Source organism: Hirundo rustica, chromosome 6, assembly GCF_015227805.2.
Source record: "Hirundo rustica isolate bHirRus1 chromosome 6, bHirRus1.pri.v3, whole genome shotgun sequence".
Taxonomy (NCBI): domain Eukaryota; kingdom Metazoa; phylum Chordata; class Aves; order Passeriformes; family Hirundinidae; genus Hirundo; species Hirundo rustica.
The window spans coordinates 4,397,695-4,424,236 of record NC_053455.1 but is presented as its reverse complement, the minus strand read 5'-3'; the positions used below and the strand labels follow the sequence as shown (position 1 = coordinate 4,424,236).

The 26,542-nt window shown below is 45.3% G+C and overlaps 1 protein-coding gene across 3 annotated transcripts in view; it reads left to right on the top strand.

Moving 5' to 3' along the window:
- SLC35F4 (solute carrier family 35 member F4) overlaps positions 1-26,542 on the top strand; it is a 110,787-nt gene that overhangs the window by 64,299 nt on the left and 19,946 nt on the right. The window contains exons 1-2 of one of the 3 annotated variants that reach the window (XM_040068673.2): positions 13,476-13,601; positions 25,314-25,502. The exons of 1 other annotated variant lie outside the window; for it this stretch is intronic. In XM_040068673.2, the coding sequence (XP_039924607.1) occupies positions 13,526-13,601; positions 25,314-25,502 (265 nt within the window). In that variant the 5' untranslated portion in view covers positions 13,476-13,525. Of the gene's footprint in view, positions 1-13,475; positions 13,602-25,313; positions 25,503-26,542 lie in introns of those variants that run through there. One more of the 3 variants, XM_040068672.2, reaches the window with a different exon arrangement.

The window sequence follows — 26,542 nt, the reverse complement described above, 5'->3', positions numbered from 1 at the left end:
AAGGGCTGGGATGTGCATACTCAGCCATTTGTTCTTGTGCTGTTTTTCAGCTCCCCTCTCACCCCAACAAAACCATCTCAAGGTCGTTTGGGGATTGATTTCAAAACAACTTTCATTTTGCCCATATCAGAGCCCAGCTCAGCACCACTCCTTAGTTCTGGGGTTACCTGATCCTGGCAGGGAAATCTCACACAGTTTAACAAGACAAGTGCAAGATGCTGCACCTGGCTCGGAGCAATCCCCGGATAGTTCTATACTTTTATATATTGCTTTTGTCCTCCAGGAGAGTCATGTTAAACACCTCAAATCGCACCATGGAAAGGGCAGGGGACAGGGGAATACATGTAAAAGAGAAAGGATTGATGAAAGAACAAGTGGAAGGAAACCCTCTCTCATTTTGCAGTAATTATATAAGTTAATGCTGAGTTGCTTCAAACCCCAGGAGAGGCGAGCTGGAGAAGCTCTTCTGGAATAGAATTCCTGAGAGCAGGAAAAACCTTGCTGGGTGGCATATCATGGAATAAAACCAGTTCAAAATACTGGTGGGACAATGCTGGAGGGAAAAGCTGCTGTTAGATGAGAGCATGGTGTGAGGGAGGTCAGCCAGCTCCACTTGTAACAGAGCTTGAGCAGAGCAGGGTGACTTGGAGGTCCTCAGGGTAAGTTCCCTGGGTACTCTGTGTCATTAGAACAGTTTTTATGCCCACTGAATGCAGACCTGAGTTGCTGGCTGAGCTGCAGCGATGCAAGCCTGCCAGCCAGGGAGGCTCAGGTGAGCAAAAAACATGGAGATCTGTTTTTTCCTTTTTTTTTTTCTTTTTTTTCTTTCCTTCTTCACGCTCTTGAAGTTTTGGTGGAGAGAGTAAAAAGTGTGTTCAGTTTGACCGAGCCTGCCAGGAATCTGCAGCTGTACCAAATCCCTGCAGAGAGAGGGCTACAGGCATTTTACGTGCATGAGAAACTAATGCAAGGTTTTCTCTCTGTCAAGACACATCTGTAGGAAGCAGAAGAGTCTGTGTGCTCTTGCAGGGCCTCTGCACCATATTGCTGCATTCCCATTATCCCTGGAGTGCTGCTTCCTGACAGGAGGGTGCAGCCAGGTGGGGATTGGTTCATTCTCCCACCTAAAAAGTGGCAGGACCAGAGGAAATGGCCTCAAGTTGTCCCAAGGGATGTTTAGATTGGGTATTAGGAAAAAATTCTTCCCTGAAGGGGTGGTCAGGATTTGGAACAAGCTGCCCAGGGCAGCAGTGGAATCACCATCCCTGAAAAATATTCAGAATATGTGTGGATGTGGCACCTGTGGACAGAGTTTAGTGGTGAACACAGTAATTCTGGATTAATGGTTGGGCTCTATGAGAGTTCTTTTCTAACCTTAGTGACTTTATGATTGTTATTCTGTGATTAATCACGGTCCCTCTGTGCCCCAAACATCACTTACTGGGAGGAGCCCTTTTGTGCACTGGTGCAGAGAGCAGGAATTTATTCAGAAATGCTGGAAATCAGCTGTTGTGCTCTAATGTATTGCAAGGCTGGGGCAAAACATTGCCAAGCAGTTATAAGGGGGAAGAAAAAAGGTCTTTAAACCCCCTCTCTTTTCATTGACATGGATTCCAGGTGCTGAAAGATTTTGGAAAAAAAGGGACAACCCCTCCTTAGGTATTTAGAAGTAAGAGCTGAGTGAGCAACTCTGTCCCACAGGCTGTGGGAAGCTGTTTTTTCCCTTGCTGAATCTCTCAGGGAATGTGTATTTGGCCTGCTCTGGCCAAATAATCTCTGATAATCCATGACTATCAGGTACTGTGAGCAGAGGGTCATTTTGGGCTGGAAGGTGCCAATGGTTAGCAGGGGATGTAAGGAAACGCTTGGGTGCCACATTAATTGCTGGGGACTGAGTCCTGATAGCACAGCTCGTTCCTTAACAAGAGATGGGCTTTTCAATAACTTCACAGGATCCTGCCACACACTCAGATTTACCTCTGACAAGTTAAACCAGGGCCAGATCAATACTGTGCTCTGTGGCAGTAAATAGGCTTGATTTTAGGTATTGAGTAAGAATTTATTTCAGGTTAAGGTGGATTTTTAAAAGGGTAGAGCGCTCTGGCCTTTCAAGGCTGTGGATGGCCGCTGGATGTGGCTGGTGCAGATCTCAACTCCTGCAAAGGTACTTGCTTGTGGGAGCCAGTGAAAGCAGGGGTACATCACTCCCCTGGGACCTGGGAGGCAGCAGAGATCTCCTTAATGGGAGCAGTTTCAATTAGAACCACCTTGTTTGGAGCCACCAAGTTTGGAAGCACCGCTCAGTTCTGTGAGTGGCCTGAGGATCGGAGGAGACTTTTCATAAAAATACTTCCCAATCCACCAGGTAAAGCTGGTCTGACTGGGCCTCCAGCGTGGCTGTGGAGGTGTGTCCGCTTCCCCAGCCCAGGGTGGGGATGTCTGTGGGGAGGATGAGCTGTCCAAGAACCCCTGGAAGGGTTTTGCTGTGCGTGGGGCTGCCAGTTCCTCTCTGGGAAAGCGATGTTTCAGGTACCCATAAAACCACATTACTAAGAGGTATAATCATCCTCAAGGAAGGCAGGATCTCTCCAGGAAAAGCCTGTTTCACTTTTACTACCCATTTTCTGATATATATCACGGAGTGGTTTGGGTTGGAGTTAACTTTTTAAGACCATCCAGTTCCACCCCCTGCCGTGGGCAGTGACACCTTCCACTATCCCAGGTTGCTCCAAGCCCCATCCAGCCTGGCCTTGGACATTTCCAGGGATCCAGGGGCAGCCACAGCTTCTCTGGGTACCCTGTGCCAGGGCTTCTCCATCCTGACAGAGAAGAATTTCTTCTTAAAATCCAGTCTAAGTCTCCCCTCCCCACTCAGCTTGTCGTGTATGTTAGAACAGAGTCCATGTCCCTCTCTCACACCTCAAAACCATCACCAGTGATGAGACAACGTCTGAGTGCTGTCTGCTCTCATCACACCAAGCACAGCCCAACAGGACAATCCAGAGACTTGAGTAATTGACCCAGGGACAGTCAGAGGAACCAGACTAATTATGGTGAATACTCAGCTTCGACATTTTCTTTGTGTCACGACTGTTTAATCCTGCCTTAATCCCCTAATGCTGCTCAGTGACTTCTCTTGTGTTATCTTTATTGTCTTGCTAATAAGATGTTGCACTAGCAGAGATTTACACTGAAAGGTATTAGGGAGGATTATGTGAAGATTAGACAAGAAACATTCACAACAGGTTGGAGATTTCTGGGTACCCAGATTTTTAATTTCGATGGTGCAAGGATTTTACTGGTTTTTTTTTCAAATAATTCATAGAGAATTTCTCCTAGAATATTCAAAAAGTAGCTACTGTTGAAAAGAATTCTCTTGAATTGCAGCACTGGTTATGTTCAGGCTTTTAATAGCTATATTTGTCATCTGGTTTTGTTGTGGTTTTGTTTTGGGTTTTTTGGTTTTTTTTTCCAAAAAGTGGACCCTAATTATGAGGGTCAAAAAAAGAGGGGGAATTAAACTCACATGGGATCTCTCTCTGCTGGACCAGGCACACAGATCACAGATTTCAGAGGGCTCTGTGGGTGCTGGAAGATGTTTTGTGCTGAGCCTTTATAACCACAATGATTTAACCTCTAACTCTAAGGCCTGGTTGTGAAGGAGGAGGGCTGATGTTTTGCAGCTGAGATTTTGGGCTATTATTTTACCATCAGTAAATTGATGTAGCTGGAATTTTGCAGGAGCAAAGGCACCTTTCAATTAGATCAGCACTTAAGGTGGAAAATTTAAATACTTCAAACTAAAATAGCAAGGGGAGGTAGATTTTACGTTTAACTCTCAAGAGCTACTGGAAATTAATCTTACTGTAGAGCCTTAAAAAGAACCAAGCACTGAATCAGGATTTGGTCACTGTTTTCCTTGTACAGCTACAGCTCTGAGTGTTCAGTGTCAGGCTGGGACACAATGCTTGTGAATCCCTGATGAATCCTCTGCCATAACAGCCTTTCCCAAGACTTCACATTTGCCTCAGGAATCTTCTGTAATCGAGTGTCTGGTGCTGGTGGGTGTGAGCCTGATTTGGCTTTCAGGTACCCATTCCTTCCAAAGAAAACATAGAAATAATGAATAAGAAATGGTACTTGCTGACAGCTTTTCTAGCATTTCCTGCCTGTCTTTAACAGTGGTCTTGCATTCTCCATTCTACAGGGGTTGGAAAACACCGCCTGCAGTGATTTGAATGCAGTGGTGGGATGCTTCTCTGGGAATTCTACAGAACATGCTACTTCTGACACCCATTCTGAGTGCTCAGCAGGCTCTCTTCACCCCAGATTTTCTTGTCAGCCCAGCTAATAATAGCTGGTGTTTATTATTAGCACCTCTTTGTTATTAGCTCCGTGAATAGAGGTTGAGTGAGTCACGGAGTCACTGAGTGATTTAGGTTGGAAAATACCTCCAAGATCCTCCAGTCCAGCTGTTTCCCCGGCACTGCCAACCCACCCCTAACCCATGTCCCCAAGTGCCATGTCCACACTGCTTTTAAATCCCTCCAGGGATGGTGATTCCACCAGTTCCCTGAGCAGCCTGTTGCCATGGCTGACCACCCTTTGGAAAATGGACCTGCTCTGTCCCCATGCTCTGAGCTGTTTAACTCCATCCATCCCAGGCAGCCTGGTCTGAAAGTCTTCCAGCAGTGGGAATTTTCTGCCTGACATCATCTCATTTAGTTGTTCACTGAGCTCCTTGTGGAGCAGTTGACCTGCTGTCCCACTGAACTTCCCATTAATGCAGTTAAAGCCTCTTGGTCCTGGCTTTGTCTACATGAATATGCCTAATGAATCCTTTCTTTTGGGCAGGAAAATACACATGAAGATGACTGGAACCAGGTGATCTTTAAGGTCCCTTTCAACCCAAACCATTCTCTGATTTTCTGTCTCCCCTCTGTCTTGTTGAAGTTGTTTGACCCCCCCCCACAGATGTGGGTTTGGGTTTTTTTAAGACTTCTGATTGCTCTCATCCATTTTCATATCTCTGCTGAAGCTTCAGGTCCTGCTTCAAAAGCTCTGGGAATTCTGCACCCAGCCTTTAAAATCAGAAGGGCTGGGAAATGTAATGCAGTACCACTAACAGGGCAACACACTTCATTTTATGTCGTTATTTTCCCTAAAAATTATTTATATTTCTTCATCCAAGGAACTTTCTGATGCCATCTGGAGTGGTGGGGGTTGTGGTGTTGGATGATGTAAGTTCCTACCCCTACCACAGAACCTGCCTAGACAGGAACATGCTGGTGGCTAAATTTTGGGACTGGCCAGCCCTGGATTTCTAGCCTGCTATGCAATTCTGATTTATGCTATTGAAAGAAGCCCTAAGCCATCTAATTAACTGCTGGCTACCCAAAACACAGCAAATGTGAGGAGTGATTTACTGTCACTCTGACATGCTCTACAGTCACGATGACAAGCATAAAATGGAAGTTTTCTCAACTCAAATGCTCTCTTGTGGTAAGGAAGAGGCACTTCATAATTGCAGAACCAGAAAATGGAGACAGCTTATTTCTCTCCTGGCAGCTTTGTTAATAAAACATTGGGAAGGCAAATAATTACCTCATGTGCAGTTACATCTAAGCTGTTTTCCTTGGGAAAAAAAAAAAAAAAAAAAAGAGTAGAAGTGTTGGGCAACTGATTTTATTATCCTGTCTGGAAAGGCTGTATTGGATATTTGGAATGGATACTCGATTTATGCTCTGTTATTGAGCAGACTGTGCGCTGGTTGTCTACTTGGGCTGTGTTTTACTGCCAGGGAGTTTCAGAGTGGCCAAGGTGAAGTTGGAACCTTTCTCCTAAACTCTCAAGCATGGAAAGAGTTTGAAATGCAGGTTGAGGAATGCCCAGATTTTGAGGTTTTCAGAAGCTCGTGGTCTTGCCGTTTTGCCAGCACTGCTTCTCAAACGATCAGATCACAGAACCAGAGAACGGATTAGACTGAAGGGACCTTCAAGGTCAACGAAATCCTTCCACCTCCAGCAGGAGGAGGGGGTTGTAGGAGTCTTGTGAGCTTTTCTTTCTCAAATGAGGTCTGTGCATGCTGCAGGAGAGATTTCTGTGTGTTCCCCATGAGTTTCTTGCTCTTCACCACGCCTGGCTGTGGGTAAAACCCCTAAGCTGAAATGTATGGTGGGGTACTAAATACATTTTTTCTTGGTGTTTCTGGATTAGGACAGAAGGATCCATCCAGCCTGGCAGAGGCCCTGAGGCCAGTAACACTGTGTGCATGAAGTAAAGTTCTTCTTGAAGGAAAAATTTCCTTTTTGGTTTTTCATTGAGCAATTTTCCTTTCCTTCTGATTCTTCTGTAAATACTAATGAGTTTCTAATGCTGGAGATAACTTTTAAAATATTCTTGTCAACCTGAAATTATTGAATCACAGAATGGTTTGGTTTGGAAGGGACATTAAAGCTCATCTCATTCCATCGCCCTGCCATGGGCAGGGACACCTTCCACAATCACATTGGGGTCCATCCATATTTTTTTTTAACAACAGCAAAATATTGAAGATGCATCAAAGTTGATACATTTGCTGTTTCCATGAAATACTGGATGAGTTTTATTAAAATTGAAGAATCTCTCTCCATGCCCAAAATTAATATTTTTTTTCCTTCCATGTTTAATTGCATTAAAAGTTTAATATTTCTTGCTGTGTGATATTTCCATATTCCAGTAGAATAAAAAGCCTAAGAAGCTGCTTTTCCAGCTCTGGAGACATCAGCGTGTACCTCCCGGTCCTTGTGGGTGGGTGGTTTATGTTTCAAAATTTGCGTGATTAAGGAAAATCTGAGGTTTATTTTAATTGAAAATTTAATCCTTGTGCTTCCCAGGGACTCTCTGGTTGTCAGGTCCATAAAATCATGTAGTAAATAAAAATCTCCCCGAAAGCACTGTAGCAGAAGATGTTGCTATTTCCAAGTCAGTTGAGTGCTTGTGGAGGGAGGGGGTTGGGGAACCATCAGATATTTTTGGGTTTCAGGTGCACGTTCATGCTTTCAGGTGCAAGCTCTTAAGCCCAGAGGCAGAGGGGAAGGAGCTGGACAAAGCAGGGTCAAGGGAGGACTTCCATTAGGCTGAGACACCAACATGTGATGTGGTTGATGCTGTTGAAGATGTCTCTGCTTGTTGCAGGGCGTGGAACTAAATGAGATTTAAAGGTCCCTCCTAACCGAAACCATTCTGTGACAGAGCACCCGGCCACTGATAATGATGCCTTGGGATTTTAGCTTTTATATTTTTCAAATCCTGTACTGCATTAGTGCATAACTCCAAACTCCATATTGAGTGTCAGTTGCCTGTCTTCACACTTTGGTCAGACAAAGCATTCCCTCTAGGCCTGAAATCCAAGAACACCCTACTGCCTCAGGCCCCGAAAAGTATAAACAAAAGTGAGTTAAAGGGGGAGCAAACTGAGGGTGTTTGACTTCATTACCTGAAGCTGCAATTGGAGGATTAACCCCTGATATTGAAATGGATCAAACTTATATTTGTCTGAAAAACTCGTGACCATCGTCCAGCTTGGGTATAGCCCTCTCGGAGGCTTTGACTGCCCAAGGTGTACCTAGTGAAGGCCTTTAATTAATACCAACACTTATTCTCTTAATCTTGTGTAGCCTCTGCTCTAGGTAGCCACTCCAAGGCATCAGTAGCCAAGAGACCGCTGGCTGTGGCTGGTCTGAGGGTTTTGTGCTGGTTTCAGTGGTGCGGGAGCTGCTGTCCTGCAGCACCGCTGCACAGTCTTCACATTGCCACCCTGGAGCGGATCTTTAGCTGGTGCTGTTTATCTTATTTCCAGGACTTGCCTGCTAGGGAAGGCTAAAAATAGAGCACACTGTGTTTTTATGTTACAAAATCAGGGTGAGTATTAAAGAGTGAGTTCTTGGGCTGATTTACTGAAAATAGCAACATGTGTTAATGGGATCTAGAGATCAGTGTACAAACATGCAACCCCCAAGGGTATTAAAAGTGCTTCGGGTTTAGTAAGTATTTCTTGCAGTCATTACGTGAGATTTTACAGAGTTACTCTACTTCTTGGCATTTGCAAAATATAGGAAATTCTGTTTGAAGTTGTTTTGCCTCAGTGAACAAAACAGTGGGGCTGTAGAGTGCCTTCAATGTGAACATTCTCAATTAAATCATCCCTACTTATGTTTTGGATCTGTTTTAGCGTCCTGGGTGACATGGACAGTGGGTTTGAGGGCAGCACTGAGGGACAAGGTGTGAGCAGTCCTGCCCACCCCACGTGATTGTGGCACACACTGGAGGGGCTGGAGAACCCTCCCCTGCCTGGCAATCAAATGCTTTGCTGATATTCTTAATTGCTGAGCAGGGATATCCCACAGTTTTTAGGCCAGTGAGACTTCAGACAGAGTAAGGACTTCAGAATCTGATTTTTTAAAATCCATATAACCTGACTGGGCACAGCAATGAGGCGAAGGATTCTTTTCTCCGCGAGCTTTGGAAGTTGTTTTGGATTGAGTTGTTCAAATCAAGTAGCATTTGCTGCATGCTTCTGATTTTGCTAGAAGCAAGTACAAGTTCAAACTGAAGTCTTAACTTCGCTGTACATAAAAATTCCTTTGTAGGATACATCTGATTTGATATCAGTTTGACTGTTTGTCTCTTCTGCACCTTGCATCTAATTTGTATTCCAGTGGGATAAAATGAATTTGATAATGGCCTTTTAGCTTGTCATCTTAAAACATGTGCTCAGCCTGGAAGAGCCAATAAAAGTCATGTTTATGAGAGTCTTACAGTCTAGTGATTAGGAATGGACTGACCTGCTGGCTGCAGGGACATAGGTGAAGTGGATTTTAGATGGATCTTGTAGCTTGTGATGTTCAAAACTAGCCAACAACACAGTTTTGGATCTGAGCACTGTTCTAAAATCAGTTAAAGTCAAAGAAACACTTTCAGGTCTTTATCAGGCGTTCACACACTGTGCCTCCCATTGGGAGCATCTGCCCTACCCAGGGTACCTAAAAGCCATATGACCGTGTGGGAGCAAGTCACGTTACTGTCATCACAGCCAGGGGGAAGAAGAGGGTGCCTTCAGGGTTACTGATATCAGGTGTAAGAGAAGAGGTCATGAGTTTTCTTCTAATGCTACCAGTTTATCACCACTCACTTTATAAAGATGTCGGTATGGCTGGTTCAAACTTTGGCAACCAAAGTCCAGTGAGCGGGATCCCATCATCAACGTGGAAATTCTTTGTTCCATGTACTTGTGCAGCTGTTTTCCTTTAGCAGGGATGATTTGCCCTCCTCGGGTGTGCGCTACCACACCTGTCAACCTCTCTGGATCAGAAAAACCTGTGACTGCCTGGCATTCAGCTCCAACTGTGATTGCAGCTTTGATGAGAAGAGTAAATAACTTTAACTTGTGCAGTAGGTCCCTGAAATATGTATGACTAACTAGTGCCAGCAGAGCTGGGGTAAGCCAAGGAGCAGAGCGTGTTTTGACAACATCAGCCCCTCTGTGTTGGGAGCATGCAAGGCTTGTTAGTGGATGTGATTCAGCACTCGCCAGTCCTGACTCCACTGCCAGGGCTGATTTTCTGTCTGGTTAGTGAGTCAGCAAGCTTGCAGCTTCACCCTGCCCTCAGCTGGATGAATATTTACTGAGCCCAGGGACAGGGAGTGCTGCAGGGATGATGGTGAGAAGCAAATGGGATGCAGCAAAGAGGCCTCCAGCCACGGGGATTCTTGGCTGGCATGAGGAATCTGTCCTGAGACACGCTTTGTTCAGTGATTTCCTTTTATAATAATGCTGGTGCTGGTCTGTCTCCAGAGCTTTGGTGAGTCCCCATCAGTTTTTGCCTTAACTGGTAGTGGGTGTGGAGGGTGTAAGCCTGCAGCCTAGGTTATCGTTTACACAGTGTAGTACACTGCTGTTATTCACACTGCAGGCTTCCTTGACAAACAGGGACTCCTAAAGGAAAATAATTTGATATGTACATTGATGATAGAATCATTTAGATTGGAAAACACTTCTAAGATCATCGAGTCCAACCATTCCTCCAGTACTGCCAAGCTCATCACTAACCCATGTCCCCAGGCATCAGATCCACACATCTTTTAAATCCCTTCTGGGACGGGGACTCAATCATTGTCCTGGGCAGCCTTTCCATGAAGAAATGGAAAGTTTGACAAGTCTTCCCATGAAGAAATCTTCCCTAGTATCCAATCTAAACTTCCCCTGGCTGGAGGTCATCTCCTCTCCTTCTCTTCCCTGGGAGCAGAGCCCGATCCCCCCATGGCTGTTCCCTCCTGTCAGGGAATTGTTCAGGGCCAGAAGATCCCCCCTGAGCCTCCTTTTCTCCAGACTGATCCCTCCCAGCTCCCTCAGCTGCTTCCCATCAGACTTGTGCACCAGAGCCTGTTATTATTTATTGTTTATTATGAGGAGCATCACCCTGAGAATAAGAAAACTTAAAACATGTTCCGGCCTGAAAGCACAGAATTTGAAGCAAGCAACAACATATGAAGAACTGTTTTAAAGTTACCTGGAAACTTAGTTTAGTCTTGAATTTTGGAGGGAAACCCCCATATTCCCCCCCATATTCCCTCTCTGGTGCCTTGCATGAACACGAAGTGAGTAAGGTGGCACAGGCCTGCGGGTTTTACGTTGACTTGTAGTCTTGCAGTAGTTACTTGGAGTAACTGTTTTGCCATCCTGGTAAGTCAGTCATCAGATTACACTTGTGGATGGACTGGAGAGAGGGATGGAGCTTCCTTCTCTCTCTTCTACTCCTTACTCCTTATTACTTTACTGTTTTCTTTGGCACACGTAGAGCAGAGATAGAGAGCACAGAGGAGGGATCTGAAATGCAGGAGGAGAAACAGATGGCCAAAGCTCTTTCTTGTGTACCCAGAGAAGATGGTTCTTTTCAAACTGCAATCCTTGATGGAAGTTCTAAGTACCAATTCCACATAGTTTTAAACAGTTTTGTATTTTCTTTGTTTCTTGTGGAACTGTTTTAGGAATCATGGATGGCTGGGGGAAAAGATCTGAAGGATGGCTTTGAGGAGTTGAATTTGGCTTCTGACTTAGTGTTGAAACAATGGCTGATTCTCCTTTGAATAAAAAAAAAAAAAAAAAGGAAGCAACTCTTAGATTCAGTCACGTTCTGTTGTTAGTGTTGAAATTGTCTGAAAGAAATGTCTGGAATTGCCTGACATTGTCTCATGCGTTTCATCCTCACCATTGTTAAGGTTCGTTAATGATTCCATTATAAACCCCTATTTGCAGAAATGGTTTTCTAAAAGCAATCTCTGTGTTATATTATTATGTTGTTTATATTACATAAACGCTCAAGGACTAGACATGTATTAATAGGGAGCCTAGTGACTGTGGAGCCAGCAATTACTTGACTTGGTGATTACTCTATCACAAACTCTGCTGACTCTCAGCACTTTGGACAGGAGAATAAAATTCCTTCTGCAAATTGGGAAGATAATTTCCTTTGGAATAGTGGTTGTTACACAGTGCTGGAAATCCTCAGAATGCAGATAAGCAGTAAAAGCCAGTTATCTCTAGGCAATGCAGTTGATGCTTTGGAATAGACTGTCATGGTGGAGAGCCTTGTGAGTCACCAGGGATAGAAGGAAGATGCTAAAGGAGATATCCAAGCCTTTCAGGGGGGGATGTGGTGGGTGGAAAACCAGGCAGCTGTAATCATTTCTCCTCCCTGTACCCCTTCCATGATGTGTCCCACTAGGAGGGATGGCTGTGGGAGTGGGATGAGGTACTTTGTCCTTCCTTTCCAAAGGGTTAATTGCTGTCTCTTCCCTACTGTGACACTGTGTCCCAACAGAAAAGTGAGGCCACTCAGTCCCCCAGAGAGGGACAAGAGAGCAGTTTAGAGGAATGTGCAGGGCAAGATCAAGTGATCGTGTCCTGCTTGGTTGCTCCAAGGACCCAAGAATCACTCCCTTCCCCTCTGGGTACAGTGGAGTCACAGGCTGCCTCTTCTGTGAGGATACCACAGGACAGTTCTCCCCATGTGCCGGCCTCTCCTATGGCTGCATCCAGAGGATGATCCAGATGGAACTCTGCTTCCTCTCCTCTCCTCCTTGAGGGTTAGGGAGGGGATCAGTCCTTGCACAGGTACCCCAAGCACAACACGTTACTGTGTAAAATCTGTGAGATTCCAGCACTGTGCCTGAGGAAGCCCAAGATGGAAAATTCTATCCCAGTGATTCTTCATCTTTTTCAAACCACTTTGGCCTTCCCTACAGCCAGTGGCTTTTCCCTCTTTGGTGGAGTAGTGGGGAAAGAAGGACCAAGCCCTGGGCCAAGAATCTCCACTCTCAGCTGCTGTCAAAGGCACAAAGACTATAGATAAAAGGTCTATACTAGTGCCCTTAAGAATTCTGCAACTTTGCCAGCAGATTCTGGTAGATCTAAGCTGCCTTTCTGGTCATTCCCTTTTTATTTCCCATTGTCTCTGTAGCAAACACCTTGACTGTAAATGGTAAAGATTCCTCCCTACAAATTCTTGGATAAGACTCGATAGTTGATCTCTTGGTGAAGAGCTCAGGAGCCAGGGCTCTTCAGAGGTGTCAGTAAACACTTCCTGGCAAAGGAAGCTCCCAGCACAGTGCTGGTTTCACAAGGGGATGGGATCTTGTAAGAGTTCCAGAAGTTGTGTGGGTTGACACCTGTTTGTTCAGTGAAACCTCTCCGTTGCTCCAAGTGAACAACTTGCAAAAATAGTACGAGTAATAATAAGGAAGTAGAGGAGAGAGAAGATGTCAGGGAAAGAGGGACAAAAGATGTCCTGGCTGTCTCAAGGGAAATGAGGAACAAATGTAGACGAGCCATAGAATATATATATATATACATATATACGTGTGTGTGTGTGTTTCTATATCTATCTGGGTTGTGACAATTTTTGTAGGATGTTAGAAGAGCCTCCTGCAATACCACTGCCTTATTATCAGACACAGACCTGGATGTCACCTGTTCTTTTGCCCAAGGCATTCCTGATTTAGCAGCTCTATAGGAGTCCCATTATTCAAAGTTTACTTAAAATAATTACTATAATCATCCGTATATTGTCACAGTGTAAGGAACCAGAAAATTGCACTGCATAATGTCCTTGCAGTTGTCTGAGAAATCTCCCGTCTGCGTTGCCAGCACAGCGCAGAGATTTGATGTGAAATCCCAATTTCCTGCAAAGGGGCTGCCACCGTTTCGAGTTCGCAAGGCGCCGCCGCCGCTGATATATTTATATTTTATCTGCCGCGCTCAACAATTGAATGAAAGAGAAGTGTTGGCAGAGGTCAAGCTTTGCTTGAACGTGTTGCAAATGGTTTCCCAGGGAAACAGCAAATCAGTACTCGTAGGCTCCTGCAGCATCTCCAGAACAACATCCAGCCACCAGCCATAGCCCCGTGTTTGCTGTAGTACTCGGGACCAGGGGCGATGCAGACTAAAGCCAGAGTGAGTGCCTGAGTAGGAGAGCAATTCCAGAGGATGAAGAAACATTCGGCAAGAGTGGCACCGCTACCATCTTACAGTGTTTCAGAATTAAATTCGCCTGTGCCAGCCGGTAAATGCTTTTTTTTCCCCCTGTATATCTCGTCCTAGGCAGGAGTTCACTCTGCGTGCTCCTTTTGTTCTGTTCCGTGCAGAGTAACAGGAATGTTGTGTGCATGTGTGTGTCTGTATTTTTAAAGTAATGCTCAGATGGTATTTTTAGCACTTTAATATCATCTGGGATAAGTGGCAGTTAAATTTCTGTTGCCTGTGTTCAACTGCTGTGTGAATGATTCCTGGTGAAGAAGCTGATGTTGAAAGGTGAACAACGGCTAAAGTTGTACTTCTATTCTGACTTTTAAAATTGTGTGAAATTAGATCCATGTAATGTTATTGGCTTTTCTGGAGTATTTTACTGTGTTGCTCTAGATTTTTTGTTTTTGCTGACAGACAGAAGCACCAACTCTTTTTTGTGCTTGCTGTCTATCAGCTCAGTATAGCAGTTGTCCCTTTAAACTTCTTTTTTGCCCCTCATTTTCAGAAGTGTCAAGTCTTAAGTAATTTTTTAATGCAGAAAAACCACAAGATAGAAATTAGGACTTCTTTGTTTGCTCTTTATCAGACATGAGAGCCTTGTTCCTTTAAGAGTGCCCATCAACTTCACGTCATGCTTTAGAGTCACTGGGAATGTGATGATGTTGTCCAGCAGGAGATTTGACTGCCCTGATTGTGAAACAAATAAAAGTCTGCTGAAAATTTACAAGAGGTGTGCATGCTGTATAAATCAGAGGTCAAAAGAGAAAGCTTTCTTAAAAATACTCCTGATACTCAGATTTGAGTTGTTGACTTAAATGTCTGTAGAAATCTCAGGCTTTAACTGCACCGTTTGAGTTTACAATCCTCAGCGTCAGATGTTTTTAAGAGCTTCCCAAAGTTGCTTGTTGTGCCAGAAATGAGCTGTTTTCCCACCAGGTGTGTGTGGTGAGGGCACTGGAGCTGTAACACTGCAAGGTGTGTGCGCTGTCTCTGCTTCAGCCAACCAGCGATGAAAATGTAATTCCTTTTTGTGAGTTTGAATTCATCCAGGAGCAAAACAAAGCAAGAGCCACGGTCCAGCGCTGGTCAGCAGAGCGTGACTTCCAGTTCTTCGATCTACCTGGCTCAGGCTGCCTTCAATTACAAACAGGGCTGGGGTTTGATCGACCAGGCGGTAGTTTGTGTTGTTTTTTTCAGAATTGTGTGCGTGATATTTAGAATTCTGCAAGGCTTTGTAGCTACCTGGTGTTTCTTCCTTGCGGGGAAAACGCCTTAAGGAAAGTTGGAGGAGCTGACTGCTTTATTGGTGGTGCACAGCACCAGGCTTTAGGATGTGTGATATTGTAATTCATGCCATCACCTGCTTTTTTAGGAGCGGCGTTACGGCCAGGTGAGCTGGCTGTGCTGGTAAAATGGGGTGATTTGCTGCTTTTTATTTCCTGAGGGCTCAGACCAGGCTCGTGTCACGCCTGGTGGGGAATGCAGAGGATTAAAGATTGTCCCTGCCTCACAGGGGTCTAAGATGAGCTGTGGTTGCCTTCAGCCTCACTTGTCCAGCTGCTGCCAGGTGTCTCTGTTAGACCTGTCTTAACATTCTGCCCATGCTGGGCTGCAGCAGCAGTGTCAAAACTGCACTGCCTGGGTTCCTGAGGGAGGGAAAATCCAGTCTTCACAGGAAGGAAGGGCAGTAGACTGGAAGTGAGTACATGACAGCACTTGTCATATCCAACAGGCTGCAAATGAAAAGGTTCTTGCTCGGGATGGACCTGGCCAAGCTGAATTAATGCTGGACCCATACATTAAATGTGCGTGCAGCTGGTTTTTACAGATCAGCAAAGATTTTAGCATGAATTCCCAAAGAATCCTAATGGGTTGGGGCAGCCAGCTTCCCAAAAGCACTGCATCTGTCCCCCCGTTCTTTCCCAAGCATGGGAGGGCACTTGGAAGAGATTCCAGAACAACTTAAGCTGTGGGCCTGTGTGCTGGGAGGAGAGCAGGGGAGCAGTGTGCTCTGTGTGGGCAGGTTTCCCACAGTTGAGGTTTGTGGCTTCCTAGATACCTCTGGATAAAACCACAGGAGCTGCTGACTCCTGGAGAGTGGAGTGAAATCTAGGCAAGAGGACTCCTTTGGTAGGGAGGTTTCACCCAGGGCTCGGAGATAAATGGTCAAAAGTGCTGCTCATGTGGAAGGACATGGGGCAGAGACAGCTGCCCAGAAGGGCTGGCACGTGGATGAGTGGGAGGATGTGAGGTGTGAGCCAGGCTGGCGCCACAGCCACCAAATCCTTTCGAGAACGTGTCTTCACCTCAGCCTGGCCATCCCTCACTCCCCAACATCGGCCAGGTGTGTGGCATGGACACTGCATGGAGGAAACCTATCCCAAAAATGCCATCGTGGAAAGGCAGGGATGAGACCTGTTGGAGCTATTACCTCAAGGGCCACGGAGAAAACAGGTGGAAATAACCTCCTGGGATTGCAAAACATAGCATTACAGTGATAAATCCCTGCTGTTGCCCCAGCTGCTTACCTGGAAAATGTTCCTTTAACCCACCCTTCCTCAAATGTGCTTAATTAGGCTCTAAGTCAGGCAAGGAAATTGTAGCATGTTCTCAGTGCTCTGCAGCGCTGCCATGGCCTGAGTCTGAGGCAGCCAGGCTTGGACTCATCCACATCCATCTAAATATAAGCCTTGGTAAGTACTGAGAAGTCTGGGAGAGCTGGGCACCTCCAGCAGGTGATTCACCTCCCAAGATGGGTATCTGAGAGAGCTGGAATGAATCACTCCCTGGAGGCACCCATCAGCCAGGAGAGGCAATAGTTTGTGTAGGAAATAAATACAAATACAAATCCAAAGTGTTGCTGAGCCGTCTGTCAGTGTGTCTCCTGCTGTTTTGGATCTTGAGAGATTCATGAGCCAGCCTGGATTTATTGCAGTGATTCTTGAAAGTAGAAGCTATATTGTAATTATTTATTAATGAAATACATATGAGTGATATCTGGACTCTCCTGGGTGTAAATTCCTTTCACAACTTCATGTCAAAGCAGCCTCATGGCTTTCCTTGAAGCTACTCTTGAGTTACAGCGGTGAGAGTAAAAGTGAGAGTTTAACTGGGAATCTCTGTTTCTTTTTGGAAATGTCACCAAATTCTAGCAATGACATGATTAATTTTCAGAGGATATTTTTTATAGATTGTTACCCTTTTGGTTTAGAGTAGAGCGTATAAATTACAAAACAATCGGAAGCACATCTGATATAGTTCATGACAAAGTTTGTGGCAGAGGGTTTTTTTTAATGGGATGGTGTGCAGCTTTGAATCAAATGATTTGTGTCTATCTTGCTCAGTCGGTGCCAGAGTGGTGAGAAGATGGTCTGAACCTGAGATTGGCTTGAATTGGTGTTGGATCAGGTATATCTGGGGGAAAAAAGTCCTGTAGTCTGATGCAGCAGAAGATACCCCTTGAATGTGTGAGTCCCAAAGGTCTCACTCAGAGGTTGTCACTGAGGTGGCCTCAGAAGGGTGTTTATGTAAGCAAAAGCTTAAAATAAAGTCCTGGAAGGAGACAAAGGGTCTTAAGTTCTGATGTGGTTCCCCTCTTTACCTGGGAAAAGTTCTGTGCTGAAGGAGGAGATGTCCATCCCCTCCCCATGGGAGGTCAGTATGTTCTCACTCCAGAGCTGTCATGGTTAATTCTGAGATTTCAACACAGCATTTGTTTTTCGATGGAGGGGCCATCAATGTTTTCTGACAGCAGAATTCAGTCCAAAACATTCTGCTCCAAGTGGATATTCTAAATTCTTTTTTGGTAGTTCATTTTGTGTTGTAGAAGTTTGGATTTCAACATAAAAAAATCATCCTTCATTTGCAGCACTCCCTTCTACATTCCTTCAAACTCTAAGTATGCTGTCAGGCTCAGTAGCTTTCAAATATGAGTAGCCACTGTGTTTCAAAATGCATATTCCAGCTGCCAGTTCTACTACAGGTGTTCCCAAATAAGCCTCTTTCCCAAGATATGTTCTGGTACTCCCACACTGGTGCTGGTGCGTTATTTTTGGTATCAAAACAATGAAATTCCTTGTCCATGCTTAAAAAAAGGCAGTGAGACGCTTGTTTGAGTTATGCTGAAATGGGAAAAAAATACTTCTGCGTTTTAAACTATACTTTCAATAAAATGTAGATGGAACAAAGATTTGAACAGGAATTTGGGTTTTTTCTAGTAATTGGGGTTTTTTATATTTTGAGGAAAGGCCTTGATCCAGAGCAATACAAACAGGAGCCACTTACTTCAGAAAATTAGAACTTGAGAAGTCCTCTGGAGTGGGTTTACACTCAGAGCTCTGGAAAAGGCAGTCCACAGCTTGCCTACACCCAGAAGCATGTTCACATCCTTCCTGCTAAGGTCTTTTTTCTTTTTATTGTTTTTGAATAGCTGCAGGTACTGCGCACCAGGGTTCTTGCAGCCTGAATCCACGTTGTGCTGCTGTCCTTGGTCAGAGGCTTTAGGACAGAGCTCTGGGTGCAGACCATGCACAGCACATTTGCTGGTTGGCACAAGGGCTTCCATCTCAGAGCAGGTTCTTCAGCACAAGAGCGTGTGGCTGATGTGCAGAAAGATGCATTTGGAGGCTTGCATTTATCAGGGTTGCATGCAGAGGCATCAAACTTGGAGGAATTAGTAAGGGAAGCCCCATCTCAGAGACAAGCCGTCAACTGTGGGGGTCTGGGGATGTGTGAGGAGATGCCTTTGTGCAACTTACTTAGCAACTATTTCCCACTTAAAAAACCCAAGGAGATACAGGTCTGGGTTTTGGGAGTTTTTTTTACTGTCTAACTTGAATTCTCTTCCCTTACAAATAGGCTGGAACTGCTCCTATGCGAGGGTTATTAGGTTCTAGGATGTAGAGTGGCACATCCCTTGAACAGGCACTAAGTGAACTACAGGACATAAAATTTAAGTTCTCTTTGCTAATTTTATTGCAAGGATGGGAGAACACGTGGAAGTTGTTGAGATTCCTGGTTGTAAGCAAAGTTGCTGTCTGCTGATCTGGAGTGAGGGCTGTGTACAGACACTGAAGAGATAATTGGCAGAAATTGCTGATGGATGTCACTAGTAAACCACAACAAAAATAACTACTTTTTCTGCTTTCTGCTCTTGACAGTAGTTAATCATAGTACAAGAGAAGTGTTGTACGCCACCAGTGAGTCATTTGTTTTTCATTATAATCTGCAAATCTTTTCCCTAGGACAAAAAAAAAAAAAAAAAAAAAAAAAAAAAAAAAAAAAATTGTAACCTTCTCATCCCCTTCAAGCATAAAAACTTCCAGAACAAGCAAATAATAAGTTAACAAGGCATCACTCTGAGCAGACATCTGTGCATTACTAATATACAGAGACCATTGCAGTGTTTAAATGGAGAACATTATCTCCAAATGCTTGAGACACGCTGAAAGGAACTTTCTTCACTGAACGACAGATGCTTATTTCTCAAACTTGTGTAGCATGCTGCCAGCAAAGTGTGTGTGCTTGTTTTCTTGATTTTACTTGGCTTTAGTAAAATGTAATCATGACTTCACATCCCTGGTCAAATTGCTGCTTCTGAACACATTAAAAGTTGAGGAGTTTGTCAATGTGTGTGTGCCCAGACCGCTGGGCTGGTTGTACTGGCGTGCAGTGGGTTTGCACCAATGCAGTGAAGGGCAGAATTTGATTTTACAGACAGTGGCTGATTAAAATAAGCTATGGACCTAAGTCACTGAGGATTGATGGTGTTGCATATTCTGCTCCCAGCTGTGTGCTAACAGTAGCAAACAATCCAATTAAAGCCGTGGCTAATCCAACCTAATGAGGTTTTGTTGTAAAATGGACGGAAGTGGCTCTCTTCACCCCTCCCAACAGCAGCACCACTCAACCCCCCTTCTGTGTGCATCCAATATTTTCCTGGCCGCAAAACTCGCATCACCTTCTCCTTGCTGTGCATCAGTAAGAGCAGAATTTCACCGTGAGAGCTTCTAGCCCTCCCAATGGGGTCGTGGCTGCTCCAGGGGAGCTTGTGGACAGGCTGTGGGAGCACTGGGCTCGTGGGGCGTGAGCGAGTCTGTGACCAGGGTGGGTGCTTGCTCCTGCAGGTACCACTGCAGGGTAAAAGGATGGCTGGAGTGCCGGGCCTTCCTGGGAAGCCTCCTGAAAAGGACATCCTGGTGGCACAGGCACGTCCACTGCTGCTGAGTGATTTCAGCTCAGTTGTGAGCAGCAATCTTTTTGGGGAAATGCAGAAGAAGGGGATGGAGGCTTTGCTTGGAATTTCCTTAGGAGCCTTTATTCGGCTTCGTCCTCAGAGGGGTCCAGGGACAAAGAACTTGGGGAGCCTGAGGAAACAGGGGTTTATATAAGAAAGGCAGGGGGTGGGATAAAACTTCAGGGCCAATCAACTGAAGGTTCAGGGGAGGAGCAAAAGGGAAAGGCCAATGGGGTACAAAAGATTTACATAATTGCCACAAAGCCTGTCGGGGTGTAACGTGTTTGCTCACCATGACAATGGGAGCTGTCTGCCAAGGTTTCTTCCTTAGGGGAATTGCAGCAAGCTCGAGCCTAAGGGTTGCTTTCTCTCCAGCAGAGAGTGCTTGCATTACTTTATGGCTTAACAGCCTCCACAAGAAGGAACGTTGGCAATTCTTTCTTTGGGACCCAATTTAGCAGAAACATTCGACTGACGTATTTTCCACACCACACCAGACCCTCTCTTACCTCCATCCATCTGTCAAAGCCCAGCGATTGTTTCTGTGGCAGTGCAATGGAGGCATCCTGTTGTCAGTGCAGAAACAGTGATAGATCAGAAGCTTGTATTTTGAGGACACAGTAAAATAAGTCTATTTTAATACTGAATGAGTAGAAGGCAGATTGTAGGTGCCTTGAGTAGCCTTTTGGCAGAGCTGCTCTCTCTCCTGACTATGGTGGTAGCCGGAGGTGACCAGTTCTCTGCAGGGCTTTGGGAATATAACACGCAGGAATTGTTCAGCTCATTTCCATCGCCTATTTAACCATCGATTTCATTGTGTAATCAAATAAAGATAATGTATTTTGGCGCATCCCATCAAGCCAGATGTTGCTGTCTCTAAATGAGCCAGCACTTTGTGTCAGTAATGCAGTGTCGTGAATGCACAGATGGCTTTTGGAAGGGAATTGAGTTACCTGTTTGAGAGGTTTTAAAATTCCATTAGGGAAGTTGGATAAAAAAGAGAAGAAAAGGACACAATCAATCCTAAGGTGATCTGATCATAGAATTTAGTTCCAGGACTGCATTTTTGTGTTGCATTGATTATTTAACTGGCAATCCATTTGATCCAGGACCAGAGGGAACTGTGTCAAGCTGTGTCAGGGGAGGTTCAGGTTGGATATTTGGAAAAGGTTCTTCACGCGGAGAGTGGTTGGGAAGTGGTTACAGCACCAAGCCTGACAGAGCTCAAGGAGCATTGGGACAGTGCTCTCAAGCACGTGGTGTGATTCCTGGGGCTGTCCTGTGCAAGGCCAGGACTTGGACTCCATGATCATTGCAGGTCCCTTCCAACTCAGGATATTCCAAGATCTGCTTTTAGTAGCAACTGTGAGACCAGAAACATTGTCCAAATGAAATTGCATGGGTTGGTTCTTTGTATTCCAAGCTCTGCCTGTCACATGCTAAAGATGCCATATACTTGAAGATGATTGGAAGAGAGTTGATTTGGAACCTCAGAGCATAATCCTTCTCCCCAAGCCCCCCACAATATAGCAAAGGGATTTTTCTAGCTAAAAAAATGGTGCATTTTCTCACTGTGTGAGCTGCATCTGGAAACCTGTACATGAGCCCAAAGCCACAAGTCATGTATTGCATCTTTCAGAGAGGCAAGGGAGCTGTGCATTGTTTACAGGTGGTTGGTGAAAATGCTTCTGAGGACCAGCTTCTTCTTCCTGGCTGGAGTGGACACGATGGCAGCAGCAGATGGGAGTCTCCTCCTCCCCCAGATGGGACTCACAGTGGTGTTAAAGAACATGGAAAGGCTGGACTTGAGTGATATTAATCGTGTGATTTAGGTTAGTCACAAGCGTGATTACCTTGCTAAATCAAAGTACACTGGGATATGTATATAATAATTAATGCAAGATGGGGACAGACTTTGTTAGAGTCATGTGGAAAGCCATGTGTTCCCCTGGCTGGTTCCCCTTTGGTCTCCATGTGCAGAGAAATGGCCTTACTTCTTAAGCTATAAAGCATCTACATTTGCAGGGTGAGGAAACAGATCTGCTGAAACAGATTGAGCAACTAAAAGTAATCATAAAAAAATGGGAAAGAGCATGGATTTGATTTTATCCAATAATGAAAAATAATCCAGGTGGATTTGGCGCATTAAGATGTGCTGGATACAATAATGTGAGGTAATTCCCGTATCTTTCTTTCCTTTTTGGTCAATCCCATTGGCAGAGTCATGCTTTGACACTCAGTTACAGCCTCCAAGGAACACTTCTAGCAGCAAGATTGGAGATTCTGGCAAGGTTTTTCTTATTTGTTTTTCCCAGTCCCTTCCAGTAGTATTCTCTTAAGACAGCAAATGATGCCCAGAATGTAGTTTCATTCCCAGCCTGTGATTCATCCCTGCTAAAGTCACAAACTGTGTAAGAAGTCCCACCCCATGTTGACATCTCTGCTCAGGGTGCATTTACTGGGGCTAAAACTTACACAGGTCTTTAAATCCAAGGTAGGTTGTTCTGGGCCGGCTTGGACGAGGCTCTGAGCACCCTGGTCAGGTGGAAGATGCCCCTGTCCATGGCAGGGGGTTGGAACTGGATGATCTTAAGTTCCTTTCTAACCCAGACCACTCTACGATTCTATTATTCAGTGTTTGGAAGTTCAGTGGAAAATTCTGCTCGTGATCCCTCCAAGTTTGGAGGGTCTTAGCAGATACTTGCTCGATAGTTGAGAGTTGTAGAGTGAGTTCCATGAGCTCTGCCTTCTGCCTTCCCTTCCTTCTCCCATGGGACAACACTGCTCACCTGGGAGGTTTCACTGCTCAGCTGTGCAAATGGTGATTTGTCATCCCTGCTGCTGGCTCCAAGTTTGGAAAGTGAGCCCAGCATTTATCTCCTCACCTCTCCTATCAACAGCTATCCTTAAAATATGTTCAGATTGAACAGCATTAGGTGTCCCAGGCTTTCTAGCTGTAACAATGAAATATTGATAAATGGCTGCACTGTCTGATTGCTTCAGGTATAAGAGAAGAAGAGTTCAGTAAATCAAGCAGTGACTTTCGATTTAATGCAATCTCTTGAATTACAGTTTTGGTCTCACCTGCCAGGTTTGTCAGTGCACAGGAAAAGATTCATGCTTATCTCTTGTACAGATACAAATAACCCAGAGCTCTTTTTGCACATGAAGAAAAATAGGCTTCCATCAAATTTTGGTTGCATGTCACCTGCCAGACTTCTGCTGAGTATTGTATGACTCTTGTTCTGAAATGAATCTGAATTGAGACATGTGTCTTTCAGCATAATGAAATCTCTTTAAATGATGAATATCAAAATGATGAGTGATTTGGAGTCAGCCACCTTGGTGGCTTCTTCTCCAAGGACAGGCAGCCGGCAAACACCTCTTGAAAATAAAACCTTTTTAAGATGTGGACCTGAAAAATCAAAAATGCCTTTTTGAACTTTTGCCCCAAAAGTAGTGATTGGCTTTACCTCATGGAGCCTGGGACTAATTTTTGGATGACAAATGAAGGTGTAACTTGCAAGAGTAACTTGCAAGATGTTTACTAAGTCTTACAAAGTACGTGATGTTAGTCTTGTTTGACCAGTGAGAGAGATCGCTCTTGGAGTTTTGAAATTAGTGGAACAAAGTCATGCAGGGAGTTGTGTGGCTGCTAGATCATTATTTTCTCCATTAAAAAGTGAATTTGTGAAGATGAACAGCTTTTTGAAGGCCTGAAAACATCCGGTAGGCTCTAGAAAGCTCTTTAGAAAGTAACACTCATCAAAAATTGAGGAGAAGCAACACAGTGCTTAGCTTACTTCTCATCATGTAGGTCTTAATTTTTCAAAGTGGGTTTGTGGGTCTGCTGTCATAGAGTGTGGGTTGTTTACTGCATCGATTGGGTTTGTAGGACTTTATCATCAGTTGGAATCTAAGCTTGGGTGCTCCCCTTGAGTCAGAGTTCCCACATAATGGACAGAGAAGAAAGGGAAGAGCATCTTGAGAAAGATCCTCTGGAGGGGGTCAGCTGCTGGTTCAGTCACTTGTCTACTTGGTAGGTAAAAATTAACCTTGCAGGCTCTAAATAGGCTGAGGGATGATTTTTTATCGTTGTTTTTGTATAATTCCGTATTTTATACATCTTTGTTAGACTTAGTGAACCCAACAGACGTTTAAATCCATGGAAGATTGCATGAACCCACTGGCAAGAGTCTCAATCTCAATTCCTGAGTCTTGGATACAGCCCTTGCTTTCGAATATACTTTCAAGTGTTAGTTGGTTTTGCTCAAAGTGCACTGGAATGGCTCATGTTGCAACAAAGAATGTTCCCCTCTGGGATTTCTGCCACAGTTGCTGCACATTTTGCACCTCATGCATGGGGTTTGTGTCTGTTTTTGTATTCTTTTCTGTATGAAGTAGTTGGGATTATCATATTAAATCCTTCCAAGTCACCGCAAGGTCAGTGGCTGCTCTGGGTACGGGTATCTTCCACGTGTTTAGGTGAGATGGTCACCAGTTGAAGTAGCAGCTTCAAGACAAGCAGTGGGTGATCTCAGCTGGCCATGAACATATCTGCCAGAATGGCCTGTCATCCTGACTGTCTGCTGGAGGAGAAGACTCTCTTGTGCTGCTCATGTGTTGACCTCTTACAGAGACACCTTCAGTAAATTCGGAAGTCCACGTGCAATCAATAGCCAGTCACACTGATGGATTCCAGCACTCCTCTCCTTGCTGTTGATTCCTGATTCTTAGTCCAGCCCTTCACACTCTTACTCATTAAATATGGTGTCCTACTCAATGGAAAATTTTTCATCTGGTGCCACTGGTATTTCTGGGACCTGTGTGTTCTCTGCCACCTCATGCCTCTGTCCAGCCTCCATGTGAAATGTCTCATCTTGGAGTTGCCTTCATGTAGCAGAGGAAGAGAAAGCAACTTCTCTGAAGATGTGGAGATTCTGATTTGGTGTTTGCAAACGCCTAAAATTGGCATCTTCAATCCCATAGCAGAAATCTTCATCCAAAAGACCTGTGAGTGACTGTGGCTTCATTCCATACAAGAGTCTCCAGGACCATTCTGGAGGGTGGAAAAAGGACGCTCTCCTCTATAGAGGCTCCCAGCACTGAGGGAAGCAGGGTTCCTCAGCGCTCCTTCCCACCCTGGGAGGGAATGGTGACCTCTCCTCTGGCCTGATTCAGTGTCAGTGCTCAGGAAGGGGCCCACGTGAGTACAAATTCCTTTGACTGTGCAGGCCCTGTGGATGGAGCCGTGGGGCCGAGAATACACTGCAGCATGGGGCTCTCATTTCTTCAGGGGGAAGACTGGTTTCCATGCAGCACCTTTTTATCTGTAAGGGGGGAGAGAGTTAAATATCTATTTACTCACTTATTTGCTTTATCCAGAGCAGAGCTGAAACCTGCATTTTTGCCGTGCACTTCCTTTTGTATGCATTTCACTGCCAGCCTGTTTGAAAGCCCCGCGTTCCTCCAGGGACTTTCCAGACAAAACTGATGCAAACTCTTTCTTCTCAGGTGCCTCACGATCATCTGTCATCCAATGCAAGCCAGGAGGCAACTGCCCCAGCAGACACAGAGGCATGACTAGGCAGCTCTCCCCTCTATCTGTTGCTGAAGATTCTGCTGCTCCCATTCTTGAGCTGCAGAATCGAAGTCCCTCGGGAATCTGTCGGCACAGCAGAGTCGAGAGGCAGAGCAGATCAGGTAGGAACCACAGCCGCACTCCCGGCGCTGCCGCGTGCCTGCCGGAGGCCTCTCCCCTCTGTCTCCGCAGAGATGGGGCAGGGCTCGAGCATGCTGAAGTTTGGTTTGCCGCGTGCAGGTCCTTCCCGAGCCCGGGGGTGAGGCGGGAAGGTGGCACGGACGGGAGGAGAAGCCCGGGATCCGCAGGTACATGACGTGCGTTAGGTACCCGGCACGGCGTGAGGCACGGAAGATCCTCAGAGCTGGTTAACCCTAGCACGCGGTTCGATTTCACAGAGCGGTTGTGTCTCCTCAGCTTCAGCCTGGCCACACACCAGGGCCCTTAGGAGTTCCTTCTCAGAGACAGTGATGATCTCAGCTTGCGCCACAGATGGTCTGACGAAGAGGAAGAGAAGGAGCAGCAGGTGGAAGGATTTCTAGGGAAGACCATCGCAGCTCAGATCATCGGTCAGCTGCACGTCAGGGCTTCCATCGCCCGCCTCACTGCAGAAGTTTAGCTCAAATGAACCTGTAGGTGTGGTGAACACTGACCTCTTTCACCATGGTGTCCGTCCAGCTGCTGCAGGGATGGGATGGGAGCAGTTGCAATGTGCAGCCCTGGGCCTGTGAGTCCGCTAAACCACACTGTTGAAGAGGAGAGACTTTAAATGAGTGAATTCATTTAACCGTCCAAGCTTTTTGGAAGGAAGTGATTTAATTGCCCAAGTTCCTTGGAAGACTGCCTGTGTAGATACTGTGAGCAAAAAGGGGAGGAAGAACAGGTTGGATCTCCCTTGCTCACTGGACCTGGGGGAACTGAACCGTCCTCTTGTCACTTGACTGCTGATGGCAACAAGGGTCACTCATTTCCTCCTTGTGTTGGAAAACAGAGGCATCTCGTGCTCCAGGAGTACTCTCTTCATGGAAAGCTTCAGAAGAGTATTGGAGGTGATCATTGCTGCAAGGGGTTGATGCAGCATCTTACAGTTAAGATCATAGCAAAGATACCAGAAAACCAATTCTCATTTTTCCAGGTATCAGGCTGAAATAACAGTGCGTGG